Source organism: Malaclemys terrapin, chromosome 9, assembly GCF_027887155.1.
Source record: "Malaclemys terrapin pileata isolate rMalTer1 chromosome 9, rMalTer1.hap1, whole genome shotgun sequence".
NCBI classification, from domain to species: domain Eukaryota; kingdom Metazoa; phylum Chordata; order Testudines; family Emydidae; genus Malaclemys; species Malaclemys terrapin.
Window position 1 is genome coordinate 48,085,895 of NC_071513.1, and position 23,136 is coordinate 48,109,030.

Below are 23,136 nucleotides of genomic sequence, written 5' to 3' on the forward strand. Positions count from 1 at the left end.
GTGCTGAAATATGGAGAAAACTGTATCTCACCCTGCCGAGTGAGGAAACGGATGGTAGAGATAGCATCATGTGAGACGCTACAGGATCAGGACTGGTCATCACCAAAACAACCCAACCCTGGGTTTGAATCTCAAACATACCGTGAAGTCTTGTTCTGAGTGAAGAAACGGTACATCACTAAGGGTACGTTAGGGATATTTTTAGTAAAAGTAATGAACAGGTCACAGCAATAAACAAAAAGTCACGGCCAGTAACCTGTCTATGGCTTTTACTGAAAATACCCCTAACTAAATCTTAGGCGCTGGGGGTGGGGGCCCTCTAGCGGACGCTGCTGCTCTGGGGGGGGTGGGTGCTCTGCGAGTCGCTTCGATCTGCGAGTCGCTTCGAACCGGAATCTGAATGTGATTTGCGGCAGCGGGTCTAGGGAAGCCCCAGGAGGACCCGGGCTGGGCAGTCTTGAGCCAGCCAGGGGGAGCTGCCGGCCTGGGCTCTCGGCGGTGCCTCTCACAGCGAGCCGCACACGCTCGCCTTAGAACTACTATACCCAGCAGTCAGAGCGGCTGGGTTGGTGGTGTTTCCCAACATGCAGCGCGGCTCGGGCGGAAGCGCCCCCCTCCCCGCGCTGGTGACTACATTTCCCGTGAGTTCCCGCGGCGTAGGGAGCGTCTCTGGCGGAAGTGCACGTGCTCGCCGAACGGAGGGGAAAGCGACTGGGGGAGGCAGGTAAACAGCGCACCGGGCTGGGGACTCCCCCGCCCGGAAAGCGAGGCCGCGGGTGCAGGTGAGAGGGGGCGGGAGTTGGTGGAAGGCTCAAGAAGAGGGGGTAGGGGTAGGGGTAGGGGTAGGATTGGAGGCAGGAGGAAGGTGGAAGGAATCTGAGGGGCAGGAGGAGGGTCTGGGGAGTGAGAGTGGGCTTGGGGGACAGGAGGAGGCCGGGGTGGATGGATCTGGGGACGGGGAAGGAGAGTAGGAGCAATAAAACAGCAGGAGGAGGGGGTGTGGGGCTGGGCCCAAATGGGGACTAGAGGCAGAAGGAAGGAGTGTGGGGGACAGGTAGAAGGAGTAGGGGTGGGAGTTACCACCCAAGGAGAGTGCTGAAGCTCAGGGGCAGAGCCAGGGGCTTTCCACCCAAAGGATGGAGAAGCCGCATCATGCAGCAACATTTGTTAGTAGCGTCTGTGCAATAGAGGAGGAGTGGGATGTCCAAGTTGTTGGCTGTTGTCTGTACACCTGTGGGGTGTTGCCAGGAAGCTTCACCCAGAAACATTGCAGTCTTCTTGATTTGCCTCACTAACAACATCTGAAGTTGCTGACTGGAATCTAAACATCTCATTTAACCTTCCTTGTTGGTGCTGTTTGTTCTGTAGCCTATCTTTATCTTGTTTACTTATTGCATTTCTCTTCTCCTGGGTAAGCTTGTTGGTTTCACTTTCAGGTTCTGGTGTATAGGTGAATGCTACCTTGCTGAGCTTGTAAATGCCTCAAAAGGGTTTTTAACGCCAGTGTCCAAAACAAGTCCCAATATTCTGCTTGTACAAATCTAAATATTTTGGCATAAACTGACAGTCTCTCTTTAAAGAGTGGGAGGAAAGGGACAGACTTCCAACAGCAAAGCTATCCCTTTGTAAGGAGAGCTGCCATATAGAAGTAGAGGTAAACAGGAGGGAAAATAGTGAGATGATCTTGAGGGAAGCTTTGACAGTTAAACACTATTGTTCTGTAGGTGAGAGTTGTATAATCTCTTGTTAGAGACAAAGACAATTGTGAAACCAAATTAGCTTTAAATGTGGAGGGGGTGGGGAAGAGAACAAATATTACTCAATAATTACAAAAGCGAAAACTAAGTTTGCTGTTTTCCCCCCTGTTCTGGTTAGGTGCTCGCATTGAGTGATGTGTTCTGGGGGATGCTGGAAGTGGAAACCAGAAGACTGTGGAAGTCAGCTAGCTTCTGACTTTGCATGTGGGCTTTTATGCAAACATAAGAATGGCCCTACTGGGTCAGATCAAAGGTCCATCTAGCCCAGTATCCTATCTTCCGACAGTGGCTAGAACCAGGTGCCCCAGGGGGAATGAACAGAACAGGTAATCATCAAGTGATCCATCTCCTGTCACTCATTCCCAGCTACTGGCAAACAGAGGCTATTCATATATTGAGATACACCTATCTCATAGAGCTGGAAGGGACCCTGAGAGGTCATCGAGTCCAGCCCCCTGCTTTCACTATCAGGACCAAGTACTGATTTTTGCCCCAGATCCCTACATGGCCCCCTCAAGGATTGAACGCATAACCCTAGGTTTAGCAGGCCAATGCTCAAACCACTGAGCTATCCCTCCCCCCCTAGGGACACCATTCCTGCCCATCCTGGCTAATAACCATTGATGGACATATCCTCCATGAATTTATCTAGGTTTTTTTTTTTTTAACCCTGTTATCGTCTTGGTGTTCACAACATCCTCTGGCAAGAAGTTCCACTGGTTGACTGTGCTTTGTGTGAAGAAATACTTCCTTTTATTTGTTTTAAACCTGCTGCCTCTTAATTTCATTTGCAAAAGGGGTGGAGAGGTAGAATAAAGGCTGACTTTGATGGGAAGCTAGTCAATGAACTTGATGGAAGTTGTAAGGAAAGTCTGTTTTATTTTTGTTTTTTTCCCCCTTCAGTCTATGCTTGGTAAGTTCTTATCTCTCAACAATAATTAAACACTGAAAAGGGGACACAAAATGAGAGAATCATCAAACTTGGATTTAGTAAAAGCAAGGTTTTACAGAACTCAAAAACAATAGAAACATATCAGTGACGCAACAAAAATTTCAGTGTAAAATCTCTTGGCTTGTACTTACCTGAACTATGTAAGACTGTGTCAGTGCATGAGAACCTGAGTATGAAATTGATCAGGTATGCAAAGTGCAACAGGCCAGTTTATTTTAGTTCATCTCTGGAACTAAATGTCACTATATATACATCATATATACTTGTTCATAAGCCGAATTTTTTTTAGTAAAAAAGGGAAGCAGCAGAGAAGGGGGTCGGCTTATGAACGGGTATAGAGAGGGAGAGGTGGGACACAGCCCCTCCCCCCCAACAGAGGGAGCAAGGAGAGGCAGCAGAGCCAGAAGGGAAGAGGCGGGGCCAGAGTCTCTCTGCTTCTGGCCACGCTGCTCTCCCCCCAGCATCTGAAGCAGCTGTAGCTACGGGGTTGGCAGGCTGCAGCTGTGCCGCTTGGCCCCGACCCCAGAGCAGGTTGTGGCACGCCGGAGTACGCTGTGGCCTTGCCGCCCAGCCCAGCCTGCTGGAACATGCTGCGGCCACGCCGCCCGGTCTGGCCCACCAGAGCATGCTGCGGTCACACTGCCCAGCCTGCCGGAGCAGAGCCTGCCGGAGCAGCTCCAGCCAGGCCAGAGACATCCTCCCCTGGCCCTCCCCAGATAAGCTGGGAAGGGATGGGATGGGGAGAGTGTGGGGGTCCCGGGCTAGGGCTGGGGTCATGTGGGGGGTGGTAGCAGGGATTACTCCTCTGACCCCCAGCTTCTCCCCCACAAAAAATTTCCCTACCAGTTGCTGTCCCGGCCCATCAGGGTAAGCCACTGGCACGCCGGAACACTTTGTTTACTTAGGTTTACCTCTGTGCCTGCGGACGCTCGAGGTAAACAAACCATCTCGGCCCACCAGCGGGTTATCCTGATGGCCAGGGAGCCAAAGTTTGCTGACCCCTGAATTATAGGGTTGGCTTATGAACAGGTCATAAAATGTTTCCATTTTTACTTATCAGTCTGGGGCGGGGGGAGGGTGTCATCTTATAAATGAACCGGCTTATGATTGCGTATATACGGTAATTTAGGCCAGTGGCTTAATTGGATTCAAAATAAGAATTGGACACACGGATAATAAGAAAATCTACAGTTACATTTGCTAGGGGGAAAAATAGAAGGGATATGAACCTTCATGTTTCAGAACATACCTCAACAGCTGAATTACGTAAATTAAGTTGTCATGGGATAAGAGGGAAGATCCTTTCATGGATTGAGAACTGGTTAAAAGACAGGGAACAAAAGGTAGGAACAAATGATAAATTTTCAGAATGGAGAGGAGTAACTAGTGGTGTTCCCCAAGGGTCAGTCCTAGGACCAATCCTATTCAACTTATTCATAAATGATCTGTAGAAAGGGGTAAACAGTGAGGTGGCAAAGTTTGCAGATGATACTAAACTGCTCAAGATAGTTAAGACCAAAGCAGACTGTGAAGAACTTCAAAAAGATCTCACAAAACTAAGTGATTGGGCAACAAAATGGCAAATGAAATTTAATGTGGATAAATGTAAAGTAATGCACATTGGAAAAAATAACCCAACTATACATACAATACGATGGGGGCTAATTTAGCTGCAACTAATCAGGAAGGATATCTTGGAGTCATTGTGGATAGTTCTCTGAAGACGTCTATGCAGTGTGCAGCGGCAGACAAAAAAGCAAACAGGATGTTAGGAATCATTAAAAAAGGGATAGAGAATAAGATGGAGAATATCTTATTGTCCTTATATAAATCCATGATACGCCCACATCTTGAATACTGCTTACAGATGTGGTCTCCTCATCTTAAAAAAGATATACTGGCATTAGAAAAGGTTCAGAGAAGGGCAACAAAAATGATTATGGGTTTGGAACGTATCCCATATGAGGAGAGATTAAAGAGGCTAGGACTTTTCAGCTTGTAAAAGAGGAGACTAAGGGGGGATATGATAGAGGTATATAAAATCATGAGTGGTTTGGAGAAAGTGAATAAGGAAAAGTTATTTACTTGTTCCCATAATACAAGAACTAGGGGCCACCAAATGAAATTAATGGGCAGCAGGTTTAAAACGAATAAAAGGAAGTTCTTCTTCAAACAGCGCCCAGTCAATCTTTGGAACTCCTTGTCTGAGGAGGTTGTGAAGGCTAGGACTATAACAGGGTTTAAAAGAGAACTAGATGAATTCATGGTGGTTAAGTCCATTAATGGCTATTAGCCAGGATGGGTAAGGAATGGTGTCCCTAGCCTCTGTCAGAGGGTGGAGATGGATGGAAGGAGAGAGATCACTTGATCGTTACCTGTTAGGTTCACTCCTTCTGGGACATCTGGCATTGGTCACTGTCGGTAGACAGAATACTAGGCTGGATGGACCTTTGGTCTCACCCAGTATGGCCGTTCTTATGGGCTAGGAAGAAACTTCTTTAAGGAGCTAGTTATTTCATAATTGTCTGTTAGGGAGTTTCTTTCACTTTTCTGTGAAATATCTTTTACTGGCTGCCTGACTAGATGGGAAACTGGCTTGACCAATCATGGCAGCTTTTGTGTTCCTGATGCTCAGGCTGAGAGATGCAAAGTACAGAAAAGGATGTTATATTTTCATATTTGTTTTAATGTAAGGTGGTGTTAATGGTAGGAATATCTTTAAAGGGACACCTGTCAGGTCAAAATAAACTAATAGCCACATGGAAGCTTTGGAGGATAGAATGCAAACTTTTCTTCATTTTAAATTAACAAAAATGAGGGAGAGCTAAAAAGAAGTTTGTCTCGCTTTCTGCTGAAGTCATCAAGTTTAAATATTCACTATAGAGGTCAAGAAGGAATCTGTAGTCTATCAATACAAATGTTGCTCATGCTAGTTTTCTTAACATATGTACTGTGGAACAACACGTACCATGCATTGTCTGTACTGAATCTGATTTGGAGAAAACTGTTTTTCTGGTGACCTTAGGAGATTTCCCAACATAGTGATAGGGAAGGGATTGTGTTCTGTATCCCTTGTTGGTCTTTGTGCCCCCCACAAGCAAATAGAATCATATCAATCTAGGGCTGGACGGGACTTCTAGAGGTCATCTAGTCCAGTCCCCTGCACTGAGGCAGGACCAAGTAAACTTAGATCACCCTTGACATGTGTTTGTCCAACTGTTTCTTAAAAGCCTCCAATGATGGGGGTTCCACAACCCCCCTAGGGAATTTATGCTAGAGCTACCCTCAGAGTTAGAATGTTTTTCCTAACATCTAATCTAAATTTCCCTGGCTGCAGAGTAAGCCCATTTCTTCTTGTGCTACCTTCGGTGGGCATGGAGAACAATTGATCATAGTCCTTCTTATAACAGCCCTTAACAGATTTGAAGACTTATCAGGTCCCCCTCAGTTGTCTTTTCTCAAGACTAAACCTTCCCAGTTTTTTTTACTTTCCTCATATGTCAGTTTTTCTAAACATTTTATCACTGTTGCTGCTCTTCTCTGGACTCTTCAATTTGTCCTCTTCTTTCTCAAAGTGTGGTGTCCAGAACTGGACACAGTACTCCAGCTGAAGCCTCACCCATGCTGAGTAGCGGGCAGGACAGTTACCCTTACTTATGATGCTCCTGTCAATACACCCCAGAATATTAGCCTTTTTTGCAACTGCATCATATTGTGGACTGAATCATATTGCATCCGACGAAGTGGGCATTCACCCACCAAAGCTTATGCTCCCAATGCATCTGTAAGTCTTAGAGTGTCCTGTGGCACCTTTATATTGTGGACGCTCATTCAAGTTCTGAGTTGCTATAATCCCCACATCCTTTTCCATAGTACTACCACCACCTATTCAGTTATTCCCCATTTTGTAGTTAAGCATTTGATTTTTCCTTCTTAAGTGAAGTGCTTCACACTTGTTATTGAATTTCATCTTCTTGATTTCAGGCCAATTTTCCAATTTGTCAAGGTGGTATTGAATTCTAATCCTGTCCTCCAAAGTGCTTTCAACCTCTCTCGGCTTGGTGTCATCTGCAGATTTTATAAGTATGCTTTCCACTCCATTACTGAAGTCATTAATTAAAATTTTGAATAGTACCAGACCCAGGACTGACCCCTATGGAAGCCCACTAGATACATCCTCCCAGTTTGATAGCAAATCATTGATCATTAGTCTCTGAGGGTACGTCTATACTTAACCACTGGTTCGGTGGCAAGCAATCGATCTGGGATCGATTTATCGCATCTTGTCTAGACGTGATAAATCGATCCCGGAAGTGCTCGTAATCCTGCTCCATGAGAGGAGTAGGTGGAGTCGACGGGGGAGCCTGCCTGCCGCATGTGGACCCGCGGTAAGTACCTTTAAGTTTGAACTAAGATACTTCGACTTCAGCTACGTTATTCACGTAGCTGAAGTTGCGTATCTTAGTTCGAACTGGGGGCTTAGTGTGGACCAGCCCTCAGTAATTTAATCTAGACTGCATTTTCCTAGAGAGTTTATGAGAATTCCCTTATTTCTTCTCTCTCCCCCAGTTCTGAGTTGTGGCTACAGTCTTCTAGTCAAGGAAGACTATGGAGTTCTTCTTAGTGAGTGGGGGCAGTACTGTTGAGTGAAGAAACATAACCGCTATGTCTGTATTGATTCCTGCTCCATGCTAGCATGAAGAATGAGCAAACAATCTAACTCAATTCTCTCAGATGGCAGCTCAGCACTTATCTGTAGTCTAGGCCTTAGTTCTGCAAAGTCTCTTGCTGCTTTTCATCAAAGATGCCAAGCACTGTGTGCATTTTGGGGTACTTGACTGCATAAGTATGAAACCCCAAATTGTAGAAGACTGAAACTGTACAGTGTCTCATGACTTCTTCCTTTCCTCTTCCTCACCTCCTGATTAAGTTACTGTCATTCACTTTCTTGGGTCTTCTCTGAAAGATCACTGGGAAACTTCAGCTAATGCAGAATGCAGCAACCTGTTCACTTACTGGTCTTCTGCATATGGAGTATATTGCATCATTATTTTGACTATACTGGTTACTAACTTGTTTCTGGGCATGGTTCAGGACATAGATTTTGATCTGCAAGGTGCTATATGATTTGGGTCTGGTTTATTCTGCAGACAGCATTTCTTCTATCCATCAGCCTGCAGTTGAAATCAGTTGAGATTCTTGCTAAGCCCCAGATTTGAAATCTGGCAGAGTCATCTTGAAAGAGGCCTTCAACTCCTGTAATATATCCATCCTCCTCTCCCCCCTCTTGGACTGGCAGTTTGCCTTGCGTGTGTTGCAAGGCCTCTTCAGTCACTCAGGCTCTTTCTAAATAAGCTAAGTAGCTCCAGATTTTCTTCCAGGAAGTTTTGTGTTGGTCTTGTACAGTTTGGGTATTTCTAAATGTTATGTTTCTAATGACTGTAAACGTGCTTAGAGATTGAGGGTACATGTTTGATATACTAAATATTCAAAGCATTATTTATTAGTGAATATTGATGCCTTACTTCCCCCTTCCCCACTATAAGGGTGGAACCTCTTTAATGTTAGCATTTAGGAATAGCACAAATAATTTTAATTGCAGTTAGGGTGAAGATTTTATCCAGATTGTTCAGTTGACCAGTGGGAGCTGCAGGGGCATGTGTGGAGTCCCCATGGCTGCCCCTGTGCCTAGGAGCTGGACATGCCAGCCGCTTCCGGGAGCTGCACGGAGCCAGGGCAGGCAGGGAGCCTGCCTTAGCCCCGCTGCACCACCAACCGGACTTTTAGCGGCCTGGTCAGGAGTGCTGAATGGAGCTGCCAGAGTTCCTTTTCAACCAGGCATTACAGTTGAAAACCAGATGCCTGGCAACCCTAGTCATGGGTTTTTTTCCTAGTTATGCTATACTGTTTGTATCAAACAGTGACATTCTCCTGTTAGACCAAAATGCATCTCTTACCCAGTGACCTGTAGTGCTTCAGTGGTGGCTGTGCATTGCAGTGTGGGAGACTGGGGGGGGGGATCGATCCAAGATACACAACTTCAGCTACGCGAATAGCGCAGCTGAAGTCGAAGTATCTTGGATCAAATTACCTGGGGTCCACACGGCGCGGGATCGACGGCTGCGGCTCCCCCGTCGACTGCACTACTGCCGCTCGCTCTGGTGGAGTTCCGGAGTCGACGGTGAGCGCGTTCGGGGATCGATATATTGCGTCTTAAAGAGACGCGATATATCGATCCCGGATAAATTGATTGCTACCCGCCGATACGGTGGGTAGTGAAGATGTACCCTCATGCTTGATTCCTTATCCTCTCCTACTGCAGATGTAGTTTGCATCCTTTCCCCATCTCTAGCTGAAGTAGTGGTGTCTCATGCCATTCTTTGAGGTAAATTAAGGAGGGGTGTTGAGTCTCTAAAGTTTTCACCTAAAAGGAGCCCTGGAAATGTAAGAGGGAGGTGGAAAGGAAATAATACTTACATCTGTACAGCACCTTTCATCCAAGAGCTTAAAGTACCTTAACATATGCCTCCTGTTCAGTCTCATTTTTTTCTAAGTGGGGAAACTGACACAGAGGTCAGATGACTTGCCAAGGACATGCCACAAGTTAGTCTGCTGGCCATTATGCATCCTGTCTCTGGTGGATTTTTGGCTTATGCTGAGGAAGCATCATTTGTACTCTAGGCATAATCTCATCAAGCACTAATAAAGACAGCCGCTTGCTGTGTAATGGGGTGGAGCAAGCTACAGTTCTACAGTGGTTTTGTAGCCCTGTTTGCTCTTTCAAGATCATAGTCAGGGATCCTAGTCTGCTCCTGCGTCTCATGAGAGTATTAAGTCTCAGTAAATTGGCTTGTACAGAGTTGCAATTGTGTTTGGGATCCAGTCTATTTTTGGCTTGGCTTTCTTCTCCATTTAGGCTTTAGATGGTAAATGTCGTGGTTTTCTGCTGGAAGGTTTCAAGCGATGAAAAACTTTTTAAGTATAAGGGTAATATAGTTCTGAAATAGGCTTCCAAGAGAGGGTTTGGTGTTTGTTTTTAATTCCCCTCATTGGAGGTTTTTATGACAGATTGGACAAACACCTGTCAGGGATGGTCTGGATTTACTTGGTCTTGCCTCAGTGCAGGGTGCTGGACTTGATGTCTCATGGACCTTTCCAGCCCTACTTTCTGTGATTCTATGATTTAGTCAGTCCTGGCATGTGCCTTTTTATACCATCATGGCCCCACTCTAAAATCACCCTGGTGACCACAGCATATAAATAGGTAGACATGTCCAGTGGGCTATGCCCTTTTCCTACCTTTCAGAATAATGGAGGGAGGTATTTATTTGGTAACTGATGCACTCAACCGTGTCTGGTTGCACTTAGGCTGAATTCTTGCTGTATGAGATTCTTAATACTATAACCCTCAATAAGAAACTTCCCCAGCTCTAGCAATGTGCTCTGAAGATCCATGGACTCAGGCTTTCCCAGACCAGAGGTGACAAGCAGACTCCACAGTCATCTTGACTGTGGAGTCTGTTTGCCTCATCTGGTCTGGGTCTCCTTCCCTGCGCTGGTGTTCTGCAAAGGTGCAATGTAGTGTAATGGGCGTGTCTGCAGAACTTCTCTATAATTCTGGATGAGAAATTACTTAAAGCAACTTGCCCAGTTTGAAATCTGATTAGGAAGAGGTCAAGACAACTTCTCTTCCAGAAAGGTCTATCTCAAGACACATAAGGACACTTCTGTCTGACCAGACTACAGTGATGCACTCCCTTGCAAACGGGCCAGTTTATGGACCTTGATTTCTCTAGATATCTGTCTCTGAGACTTTTGGAGGAAGGGGGTTGTTATGTTTATAAGAAGCACACAATATCTTTTTCAGGGGAAAAGGTAATTTGCCGCGTTTATTGAAGATACAACAATTAGCATATGCATTCAGTCATACCACACATACACACACACTATCCTGCCAGTCGATGTTATAGTTACCGGTCCAGATCAATCTAGTGGCCAGGGAGGTCGATCCTGGGTAGGTAGGAGCCAGGTTCTGTCGGTCGCGACCTGATGCTCTGGGGAAGTCTTGGCAGGATGAACTCAGTTTCATAGCAAGGCACCCTGTTTATATAATGATTTTTCCTTCATTGGGACCAATGAGTTTTGCACTGTCATGCTGTAATCAATTGTTGTTTGACGAGTGCTTGGTTTTCTTAAATTGTTTTTCTCATCCTTTATCTTGTTCTTTCATCAAGTCTCTCAGGGAGTTATCCCATGCTGGTTTTGATTACAGCTATCTCGTCCCCATTGATAGGTGCCTGTCTCATCTTTAGAGTCCTCAATCTGCCCTCCCCTGACATTTCAGTAGGGGCATGTTGCAGCCTCCTGGCGCTCTTTCATCTGTCTCCAGTTCCTCCCTAGACCATCTGGTTCAGCGATGCCCTTCACACTTATCTCAACACACACATTCCTCATTCACACACAAAACAGAATTAATTTACAGAGAACTTTTTGAACAGGAACATCAAGTTGCAATGCAAAAGAAAACAATTAGCATTCTTTTACTTATTTGAGAATGCTAAACCTACAACAAAATGGTGACCCTCAAACGTCTGTTACTGCCTTAAAATCAGTCCAGACACAAAGAAATTCTGGCTAATGCATCTTTACTAATGGCATATCAAGCCATTCCTGTCTGCTATTCAAAAAGGGTGGCTGGCAGGATATGGTCAATCATACATCAATACATTTAATACATGCTACATTATTACCTCATTATTCTTTATCCTTCATTCTAAATCATACAAAATACAAACATAAAATCCTACTACTACAGGGTGAGTAATAGTTCTCTTGTATTGGGCTAATGCACTGCCATGTTGTACCACCCAAGGTCTGGCTTACAGCAAGTAGGTTTCCAGATATTGTCAGGAAGGAGCAATAGATTGTTGTGGTCAAGCTTCTAAAGTCTCTTTCATAAGTAACTTGTAGATCAGTGCAAGCAGGTCACCTCAGGTTTTTACGATCAGATATGTCTCAACCAGGAGAAGAGCTGATGGGGACTCCTTGAAAGCATGTTTTAAACCCCTTGTTAAATCATCATGCAGAGCAGATGGCTTAAGCGCTGCTAATGATGATGGCCTGCAGTCCTGTAGGCCTTTCTCTGTGTAACTTACTGTTTCGTCTGTGAAATAGATATTCTGCTCATTGTACAGATGCGGGCGGGTGGTGGGGAGATACGAACATAGTGAGGATAAGAAAAAAGGTCAAGGCGTGAATTGATAGAATGGCCAGAACCATGAGTCCTGACTCCTAGTCAGTCCCCTACTCTGATCACAAGTGAAATGCCCTGTGGGTATGGTGTGTGGTTTTTGTTTTTTTGGTTTCTATTTTTATGTATGTGGACAAGTGCTCCATTTCATAAGTGTCTGTTTCATCCTGCAAAAGAATCCTGAACGTCTGTGCTGCAGATGCCAATTTATCTGCCTGACATAGAGGAAGAAAGCAATAGCCTGTAAAGGGATCATGACAGGAGTTAAGGCCACCTGAGCTTTTAGGGAACCTTACTAAACAAAGCATTCTCTCCTAGAAGTGCTCCTGCAAAAACAAGTGCAGTTCTGTAAGAGAAGATGGGTGAAGTAATGAGAGAAGTCTTATTTCTTTATAGTAATAAAGGACAATAGCGAGACTTGCATGCCATAATCACAGTTGTGCTATCTGTAATGTTGGGGAAAATAGCTCTACAAAGATGATGGCAAACAGAAAAAGGTCACCAAATACATTTATTTGCCACTGTAACTTTTTGTTCTCTTTGGCTAGCCTTTTTCTTGCAAATCAGAGATGAGAACAGTGCATGCTGAGAGAGGAGCCTTCAAAGCCCCTGAGAGCTTGCTTGCTCACTTCCTCAAGCTGGTAGGGCCTTGAAGCTGCATAAGCAGACAAAACAGCTGCAGAGTGAGGATAAGCAGGAAGCTTGCTGGCTGCTATGCAGGTAGCGGGGATAGTGCTGAGAAGCCAACAGGGAGTGACTGTAGCACTGATGCAGGGAGAAGGATGCTGCAAAAAAGGCTTCATGACAGTTTATTGATGGGATGTCAGTCCTACTGCTTAAGCCTAGATTTATGTCCTAACCAGGTTGTTCCCTCTGGGAGTGAGAATGGGTGGGAGTGATTGAGGCAAATACAAGCACTTTGAAATATAAAGGGACATGGGGAAATGGGGAGCCCATCAGCACAGCTTAAAGACGCAAGAAGGACATAAGTGCGGCTGGTAAACATATGTATCAAGTTGCAGTCATCCAGAGACACTGATTAGTTCTGCTTTGAGCAACCAGTGCAGAGCAAAGGAGCAGTAGGAGTAGCACTCTACCTCTAGCGGGGTGAGGCTGAAAGCCCATTAATTTGGGTCTGAAGATTGACTATTCTAGACCAAGAGGGAAGTGAAAGAGGCAAATTCAGTGAACCCTAGGGTACTGGAGGGAAATAGTGCTATGACGGCTGACAAATGCTGGAGTGCCCTTCGCCCTGCCCTGCTTATTGCTCTGTTTTCATGTAAGAGGCCAAGGGAAAGTAAGTTTGAGCAGCTCTCCTGCGTCTGGGATTTCATCGATTCAGGGTGTATTCTCTGGGTTTATAAAGCTCTTCCATCTGAAAGTCTCCTTCAGCAGCCTGGAGCACTCTAAATCTTTCATTGCTCTGCTCTCCTGCTTATCTACTCTTGTGTCCTATCACATTGGCTTTGCCAGTGATGCAAGCTTGAACACCTGTCTGTTCCCACAAATGTCTCTATGCTGTCTTTGCTGATTTTCAGCATGGAATGCCATTTCTGACTTAATCCATAAATCCACTATCCTATTCTTCAAATCCCTCCTCCTGACACATTTCTTGTGATGCCATCATGAGTTGGCAACCTTGCATGGCACTCAGCACTCTTTAATACAATGATATCAACTCTATTAGATTTCAAACCACTAAGCTATGCAATAGCTAACCTATGTAACACTGTGGTCTTAGCATCATTGCCCCTCTTCTTGCCTTCCCACGTGCGTACTATTGGCATACTCACCATCTAATTGGAAGTGAGATTCAGCAAGTACACTTCTACCCTGATATAAAGTGACCTGATATAATGCAGTGCTCCGGGGGGGGGGGAGCTGCGCACTCCGGCGGATCAAAGCAAGTTCGATATAATGTGGTTTCGCCTATAATGCGGTAAGATTTTTTTTTGGCTCCCGAGGACAGCGTTATATCGAGGTAGAGCTGTATGATTGCTAGCGCAGAACTCTATCTCTCTGTCTAAAGTGGCTGGCCCAGTGGGACCTTGATCCTGAATTGAGGCATCACAAACATCAAATATAAGCCCTGTGCAGAATTAAGTGTTTTTAAAAAAAAAAAATCATTTTATGCTCACATTGCTAGAGCAGACCAGGGGTTGGCCTGATAGAAAGGTAATGATAGTTCTTTCAGTACATGCTTTCTGGGTTCAAAAGTTAAAGGCTGCTTTATGGTCTGGTGCCTGCTACTTCCTCTTTATGTGCCTTTCTCCTATTTTCATGCATAATGACGCTTGCACATGGTGGTGAAAGTGCTGGCCAGAAAGAGGTTGCTGAAGTGCAGGTTGTATCAGGTTGTTTTGTGCCTGCTGCCACCTATGATGGACACTGATATGATACTTGATTGCATAGAATCATTTCAAGACTCAGTAGCTCTGCTGTATATGCTAGGGAATTGGTATGTTGCTGTAAACAGCGGTTGGTACCAAGTTTACAATTCAATGCTTGTTTCCTGTAACGGTGTACGTAATGCAGAAGGGACAAAACCAGCAGTTCAGTGTTTCTACTGGGAATCTGGTACTGACCCGCTATTGTCAGGAATGGGTCATTTTCCTACTGTAGATGGAGTCCTGTTGTTTTAACTGAGATGGAATATGTGGGCCCAAAGACTTAAAGGTGTTAACATGACCCTGAAATTGTCCAACATTAAACAGTTTAAACAAGGTTTGGGGTTTGGCTAATATTTTTTTTTTAATTAATTAATTGAGATATCCTATCTCCTAGAACTGGAAGGGACCTTGAAAGGTCATTGAGTCCAGCCCCCTATTAAGTTTGGTATCTAGTGACCTTAGCCTGCTTTGTACCATGGCAAACACACCATGAAACATTCTTTTAATCTTTTATTAAAGATGTGTGTGAGGGGGGGCGGAGGGGAGACAGTTAAAGCATTTAAAATGTATGTAAAGTATTAAATAAGGTTTTCATTTTAGCAATAACCCTTGTTGCCTTTCCCTTGAGCTCTAGAGAGCCTTCAGAAAGGAAAAGAAACCTTATTTGACCATCTTTCAGATATCAGAGGGGTAGCCGTGTTAGTCTGAATCTGTAAAAATCAACAGAGGGTCCTGTGGCACCTTTAAGACTAACAGAAGTATTGGGAGCATAAGCTTTCGTGGGTAAGAACCTCACTTCTTCAGATGCAAGCCTCTTCCAGAGGCTTGCATCTGAAGAAGTGAGGTTCTTACCCACGAAAGAGGCTTGCATCTGAAGAAGTGAGGTTCTTACCCACGAAAGAGGCTTGCATCTGAAGAAGTGAGGTTCTTACCCACGAAAGCTTATGCTCCCAATACTTCTGTTAGTCTTAAAGGTGCCACAGGACCCTCTGTTGCATCTTTCAGATGGCATCCAAGATAACAGTCCTTTCTGGGGAAAAGAGAAGAAGTTTAGCTGAGATGACCTGGAGGAAGTGTTGTTGTTAAAGTCTGATCTAGTTTCCTAAATGACACAATGAGAGAGAGGGACAAGAAGGAAGAGAAAAGAACAGCAAAGATAGAAAACGCAGCTGCTGTTGACTCTCACTGCTGAAAAACCCAGGCACAGCACAGTCTGATCAGCCACTTCAAGACCTGGCAAATTTGTATTAGCATCAGGCTGTTTAGATCATTGCATTTAGCTGCCTCTCTGGTCACAGGCTTGCAAATTTTACAGTCCAGGCTAGCCAAGCCAGACTCTAATTAGGCAGAAGGAAAAAGAGACAGAAAAGAGAAGAAATAAAGAGGGGAAGAAAAAGAACTGGCGGGGGAGGGGAACGAGCATGCAGCAGGTGACAGTCTTACATCCAGGTCAGTTTCCCCAAGCCAATGGCTCATGGGGCTGATGTGTTTAAGGCATGTCAGTTTCATAGCCAATGGTACCCAAGGGAGAAATGTGGCTAGCAGCACATCCAAACGCCTTTGGCTGCCCTAACCTGCTGGATCATTTGGCCACTGTGTGAACTGGAGATGGCCTTTCAGTGTGAGATCAAGTGAGACTCAAAAGCACAACTTTTGGGGTTGTAGTTGAGTTAAGCACTCAGCCACTGCACTCACTCACATCCCAGGTGCTAGTTGGGTTTAGCTGCAGCTGGTAGAGGTGGAGGTGCTGCTATCATCTGAATCCTCTGTCAGGACATCTCTCAGGTTAGGATGAAGATGGTCTGTGGGTCCAAGAGACAGTCGGGGTGGCAGCCATGATGTTGAAGCTCACTCTTTCCCCTTTTTTCAGTCAGCCAGAGTTGCGGTAGCCTCCTCCTTATTTCCCCCAAAAAGTCTTTTCTTTTAAGGAACCCAAAAGGGAGTGATGGGTAGAATACCCATACCCTCATTATTTGGTTTACCAGTTAGGTCTAACTTCTGACACACCAATTCTGGTCTCACTGTTCTTAAATACCAGGCATGATTTTAACACAGTTCTGGAATTGTATCCGTAGGTCTCTTTGTTTGGACTAATTCAGTCTTTGTCTCTCTTTTGTACCTTTTCCCATCATTTGATGTTATTGTGACATTTTATGAACTTCGAATCACTTTTTACAGTGGAGCTTACAATTAGGGTCAGTTTGTAGGACCAGTTACCACAACCGTCCATCGAAATGATAGATGCTGGGTTTATGGGCAAGGAAGCTACCACTGAAAATGCTGTGATTTGGTGCCTTTTCTTGGCCTTTTACAGTCTAAGGCATAGAATAAAACACCTCGTGCCCACTGAAAAGAAAGTACCAGGGAAACTAGCACAATCCTGCTTCCAGTATGAACAGGGATTTGATCGCTTGGCATTCACAACACTGACTTTCCAGTCATCCCGGTCGCTTCAGCACACAGTCCGATGGCTCTGCCAGCCATGCTTCCCAAGTTCAAATCCATGGTGATGTGCACAGCGTCTGTTTCAGTGGCTGAGTGCAAGATGGATGATATTGGAACTCTCCAAGTGGAAAGTGAAAAATAGTAGGCTCCCTTGCAGGGTCAGGAGGCGTTCCCTTTACATATGCTCTAAGCAGAAAAGAGGCTTATGGATGTACTGCACCTTTTAAATCTTGGGTCCCCTGACAGCAGACTAAAGTGTTGATATTCCACTGATTAACACAGTCTGCTGCCAGCTAACAAGTACTTCTCTACCGTCTTGCTAGACTCAGCATAGCCCCAGTCGCTTGGATGCTTAAACCCTGAATTTGATAACCACATATCCTCACATCCTATGAATATATCTTCCCACCAAGGGATGCAGTCTGAGGAACATTCAGTCTAATTTTAAAAGATGCAGAATGGCATGCTGTGAGTGTTTGTTTTTTGTTGTGGGAGTCCATGCATGTTGATATTTGATTTGCCTAAAGCATATGTACCTCATTAACTGCCAGACCAAGAGATGCTACTGGGGAAATGTATATGGTGGTTCCAGAACTGTAAGCTGCTGGTGTCTCACCTGTACTTTGGATCCATAATTTACTAAAATCAGGAAACCTCTTTAAAACAACCAGCTAACCCACAGAGATTTGTGTGCATGCATTAGCATGGGCATTGGTGCATTATGACCACTACTGGTACAATAATCATAGTCTTGCTCCCCTTGTCTGTTTTGAGACAGGGGGCTACCCTTTGCCCCAAAGAGCTTACAGTCTGAGATGGTCTTTCCATTATATGTAGCATGTCTTGTGCAATGGAGCCATGCAATACTAACTTGGGAAATGTGAAAATTGTGACTCTCCTGGGAGAACTGAAAACTTCGTTACCTTGAAGCAAACTCCTTTGCAACAAATGTTTTCTCTTGGTGAGGAGATTGGAAGGGCAATTAACTGCATGTAGTCCCTTGATGCATATCCTGCATCAAACCAGGATCTTGTAGCGAGGTCAGCATAATTCTACCTATCTTATTGAGTGGTGCCTAGAAAAGGGGAAGAGGAAGAAAGATGGGCTGCAGGTAGTGGCATCCGGTAGAAATATTGAACAGTCTTACGCCTTCCTTGCCCTCTATGCCAAAGATAGAGAGGTGCTGTTAAGATGGAATTACTGTGCTCTGCTGAGAGGGATCTGTAGAGGAAGTGTTATGAGTCCCCTAATCCTGTGTGTGTTGTGTCTCTAGCTAGCGTGAAGCAATGGCCATCCTGTTTGTTGTTGTTGCCAGAGGCACGACCATCCTTGCCAAACATGCCTGGTGTGGAGGGAACTTCCTGGAGGTGACGGAGCAGATCCTGGCAAAGATACCATCGGAGAACAACAAACTCACCTACTCACATGGAAAGTGAGTAATGCTCTGTCTTCTGGAGTTGTGGGGAAGGGGGAGAGAAGGGACCTGCTTGGGGAGAAACTGAGTTTGGGCCATTTCTACTTAGTGATGTATTAAGACCTGAGAAGGGCAGTGCTCCCACCCACCTTTTTTTCTTATGCTAAAAATTCAGGTCTTTAATGCCCTGTGAAGAACTAGGCGGATTATGACATCACATGTCAAGATTGAAAGCTGAGCAATTGATCTAATCATGCTTTCTGAAGTGGTGCTGAACATGGGATGCCCTAGGCTGCACTTGCAGTTCTGCAGAGTGTAAGGGCACCAGGTTTGCTGCACTGATTGCTGACACATCTTAAATGTATCCGTAGCCAAGATGTCTCATTGCTCAGGCAGTTCTTGGAAACTGGTCCCTCTAAGAAACCAGTGGAGTTGGTATTATCCTCTGGTATGGCTAGGAGGATCTTTGTACTAGGAGTCGGAGATTCAGGGGACATACCCAGAAATAGTCATCAACAGTGAGGGAGGCCAGAAGGGTGCAACTGGTTATGTGCAATTTTGGCTTTGGGCCATGGAGAGCGAAATCTGTCTGGGATAAGACTTTAATATAGATTTATTTAAACTGTCCTAAAGTGTGCTGACTCCCTGCCTTTACAATGGTGTGTGACCCAAACTGCCAGGTACAGAACTGTGGCTGGACCTCAATGGCACAGGTCAGATGGATGGTTTCCCAAAGTTCAGGGTGTTTCATTTCAATTGCATCTCTAATCTAGATCTGTAATCTAGAGTAACCCCAGACTTTCCCTCACACTGTAAAGGTCATGGGTCCAAAACTTGGTGCACTTTAGGATTCCAAGTGTGCTTTCAGGTAACAAGTGGCTGGACCTGCCTGCTCCATTGTTACACACAGGCTGGCTGACTAAATTTGTAGGAATCCCACAAATTATAGCTCTGACTGGGGAGGACTTTGACTGGGAGCACTTCTAAGTGTTGTATTTTAGGGATGTATCTCATTGAGTTGGCCTAGTATCTGCTTTGCAGTCTTCAATTTTTACAAAAATACTAAATCTTAATCTTGAGGATAGCTCACATTCCTTACTCCAATCCTGAGTTTCTCCTTAAAGCCAAGCTGGGCAGTTGGCTTGGCATGCCTCCATTAGTATATTTGATGCATGCTAATTGGGCTAATTCCTGATAGAGAGGCTCTTGGCTCTGCAGTCTGTCTCAACTGCGCAGGGAGCTCAGATGAGGGATAATGATTACTAGCAGACATGTCTGCTTCCCAAGTGTGCTATGGGTTACACGTGACATGCAGCAGGAGTGTATACACCCCAGGCCTTGAGGGAGCTAATCTTGGAACTGCCTGAAGATATCAGCCTGGGGGTGGGTGGCTATAACTGGGGCAAGGGAGGATTATTGCTTTATTAAACACTTTGCTTGAATGGGGTGAACTGCATTTCCCAGACTTTCTAAACTACTGCAGTAGGATAATGCACAGTGCAGGCTTGGAGCTATTGGGCAGCTCTGAGACTAGGCACACTCTGTATTCAGTATGAAATCCTCTCCCCAGCCAGAATCGCAGGGGCTCCCTCCTAGCAATCTAACTGCAGTGTTTGTATGCCCATAACAAAATGGGGAGAACCACCCCTTAGATTGGAACTCCTCTGTCCGCTGTCCTTCCACAGGGGAGGGAAATGGGCAGATTGGCTTGAATTCCATACACCTCCTTTTGAAGAGTGTTTGGAAGGTAGGACGTCTTCTTACTTGTGTTCAAAATCCTCCAAACAGCCCGGCTTCCCTACTTGGGACCAGGCAATTCCTTCCCTCCCCTGGGACAGAGCAAAGATCATGGCTTGGAAGATACAGTTCAGTTCTGTCCAGTTGTGGTACTTGAGGTCACCTGAGCAGGGCACCTAGGGTGGCCTGAGGAGAGGGCTTAGCATTCAGAACTTAGGCAGTTACTTTCTGCCCAGTGTCCTGGCCCCCACAGACAGGGAGACCTGGGAATGCTCTTTCCCCTGTGCCAGAATGTCTGGAGTCTCTGCTTCTAAACCAAAAACAAACTCGGAGAGAAAATAGCTGAAGTCTGGTGTGTCCCTGTTAATGCAGACCTTTAGGAGTGAATGCCTGATCTTGCTGCACCCACTCCTGAAGCAAACACTCTGTCGTTTCAGGGTCCCTACCTAATGCTATTTAGCATCTGGACTGCCCGATGCTATCCATTCTCTGCTGCTGCCATGAGGGAGCCTTCTGACATAGAAGGGATAGGGTTTATTCCCATTTTGGGAATAGGGTTGGGCTTTTAGGGGCTCACAACCACCCAGTAAAAATCAAGACCATGTCCAGAACTCCTAGTGTGTGTGTGTGGGGGTGTCTAACTCTGTGTGTGTGTGGGGGTGTGTGTGTGTGTGTGTGTGTGTGCGCGCGTGCGCAAACACACAGGTGAGGCAGAACTGGACAAATTGTACTAGGTAGACTGCATCTCTCAGGAATGTTGTGAGACTTAATTAAAGGCTTGTCCATTGGTTTTTACATCCTTGGATGAAAGAGGCTTTATAATAATTCAAAAGTATTACTAAGATGCCCTTCTAAAACCTGGGACGAACACTGCTGTTGTACTCATTTATAGGTGTTTAATAATGCAGAACATCAGGGTTGCTTAAGTGTGTCAGTCTAGCTGCAAATGGAAAAATTAAGAATGAATGCAAGATTTAGAGCAATGTGACTGCTCGCTATTTCCAAGGAGTTGCACAGTTAATTAAATGCAGCCTAGCCGTTGGAGGATGCCAATCACCATAGAGCTGTTTATGTAAGCAGCTGATGGAGGCTTGTGGAGGCATTTGATGGAGGCCTTTGAAATTGGTTTAGTAAAAATATTAATCTAGTTATTGATACAGCTTTTGTTGTGGTAGCACCCAGAGAGCCCAATCGTGAACTGGCCTCCTTGTGCTAGAGAATCATAGAAGATTAGGGTTGGAAGAGACCTCATCTAGTCCAACCCTCTGCTCAAAGCAGGACCAACACCAACTAAATCATCACATCCAGGGCTTTGTCAAGCCGGGCCTTAAAAACCTCTAAGGACGGAGATTCCACCACCTCACACATTCCAGTGCTTCACCGCCCTCCTAGTGAAATAGTTTTTCCTAATATCCAACCTAGACCTCCCCCACTGCAACTTGAGACCTGGGCCAGAAGATTTTAAAATGGAAATTTCATTGCTTCATTAAGCAAATTATTGTGTGGACACACTAGCTACACTTTTTCAAGGAATTTATGTTGGCTTGCTTTGGTAGGCACGATTGTTTGCTTTATACTTGGGATGATGTTGTATTGAATCTTATCTGTGGAAGCCCCTTGATGGTTTTACCTTGGTATGTTAAATGATTAGTACAATGCGTAACTTTAATACATTTGCAGTTACCCAGATGTCCCACTTGGCTGTTTATCCAGGGGTGGCCAAGTGTGGGCTGTGAGCTACATGTAGCCATTGGGATACCAACATGTACCACTGCCCACAGCTTTGTTATCTTTAGTTCTATGCAGGTTACAATACAAAGGTCCCAGAAGAAACATGCGGTGATCAAGATGGAGCATGGCATACTGGGACCTGTTTCTTTTCTGCAAGTCACTCCACTCCTTAATTTCGGTGTGCCTGGCAGATAGCTGTTTGAACACATCAGACATTGGGGTCTTCTACAGCAGTTCATGGAGTCTTGTTGGCAGCTCTAAATAAGATTTGCTGTTTTTTTTCCCCCCTTTTTTTTGCAGTTATCTATTTCATTATATCTGCCAAGACCGGATTATATACCTATGTATCACAGATGATGTAAGTATTTTGGATAACGCTACTATGCATACACCCTGAACATGGTAGCACTTTTCTCTCTGTGCGTATCCATGAAAATCAATAATGGGCACAAAGCCATGGGCTCTTCAGTGGCATTCCTGCATATTTACACTGGTGTAACTCAGAACATGGGCTCCTCTATCTAAAGTCAAAGTTCAAATATTTTAGTTCAGTCTACCTCAATATCCAGCTGGTGTGTGTATGCGGGACGACAGTGTCTCCTTCCCACTGCACCAACTTCCCCTGCTGCTTTCTACTTGCAAGTGAGTTGGTAAGATTCACCCAGCTACAATAGAACTACAAAGATCAGGTGACTTTCACTCTGCAGTCATCCCTAAGGCATCCTAGTCATTAGTACAGTACACTTAAGCTTTGCCCTCAACTGTGGAAGAAAGTACAAATAGAAGCTGTGAAGTCATTTGTCTTTGTTTCCCCTTAAAAAGTAAATAAAGCACAGGCTTGCTTTTGAGCTTTGTATGCCTGATTCCAGTGGGTATCCAGGGAGAAACAGACTGATACTAAAAAAGTGACTGCTGTTAACAAAGAGATTAAGAGGAAGAGGTAGCAAGGCTTTTGCAGGGTTATGCGCAGCATGGTCATTCGTATTTGATCAAAGGTGGAGGGTCTCTAAATGGTTACATATCTTTTAAGTTTTTCTGTAGGCCACCTATCCCACAGTTTCCTAACTAGAACGTTGTCAGGTGACTTGCAGTTTTCTGCCTGATGTGAACATTTTGTTTTTACTTTTAGAACTTTGAACGTTCCAGAGCCTTCAGTTTCCTGAATGAAATCAAAAAGAGATTTCAGACTACTTATGGTTCAAGAGCACAGACAGCACTTCCATATGCCATGAACAGCGAATTCTCCAGTATCTTGGCTGCACAGCTGGTAAGATACATGTGGTCAGAAGGGGCTCTCTAACCAGTCTCATCTCTCCCTTGTAAATGCTCCTGTTGTTGGCTTTAAATCAGTGGTTCTCAACCAGGGGTATGTGTACCTATGGGGGTATGCAGAGGTCTTCCATGTCATCAACTCATCTAGATATTTGCTTATTTTTACAACAGGCTACATAAAAAGCATT

At 44.9% G+C, this 23,136-nt stretch overlaps 1 protein-coding gene across 3 annotated transcripts in view; it reads left to right on the forward strand.

Moving 5' to 3' along the window:
* Positions 1-657: 657 nt before the first annotated feature.
* VAMP7 (vesicle associated membrane protein 7) overlaps positions 658-23,136 on the forward strand; it is a 32,402-nt gene continuing 9,923 nt past the window's right edge. For 2 of the 3 annotated variants that reach the window (XM_054039461.1, XM_054039463.1), the window contains exons 1-4: positions 691-782; positions 18,068-18,226; positions 21,977-22,034; positions 22,806-22,943. In XM_054039461.1, the coding sequence (XP_053895436.1) occupies positions 18,081-18,226; positions 21,977-22,034; positions 22,806-22,943 (342 nt within the window). In that variant the 5' untranslated portion in view covers positions 691-782; positions 18,068-18,080. Of the gene's footprint in view, positions 783-18,067; positions 18,227-21,976; positions 22,035-22,805; positions 22,944-23,136 lie in introns of all 3 variants that reach the window. The other variant, XM_054039462.1, reaches the window with a different exon arrangement.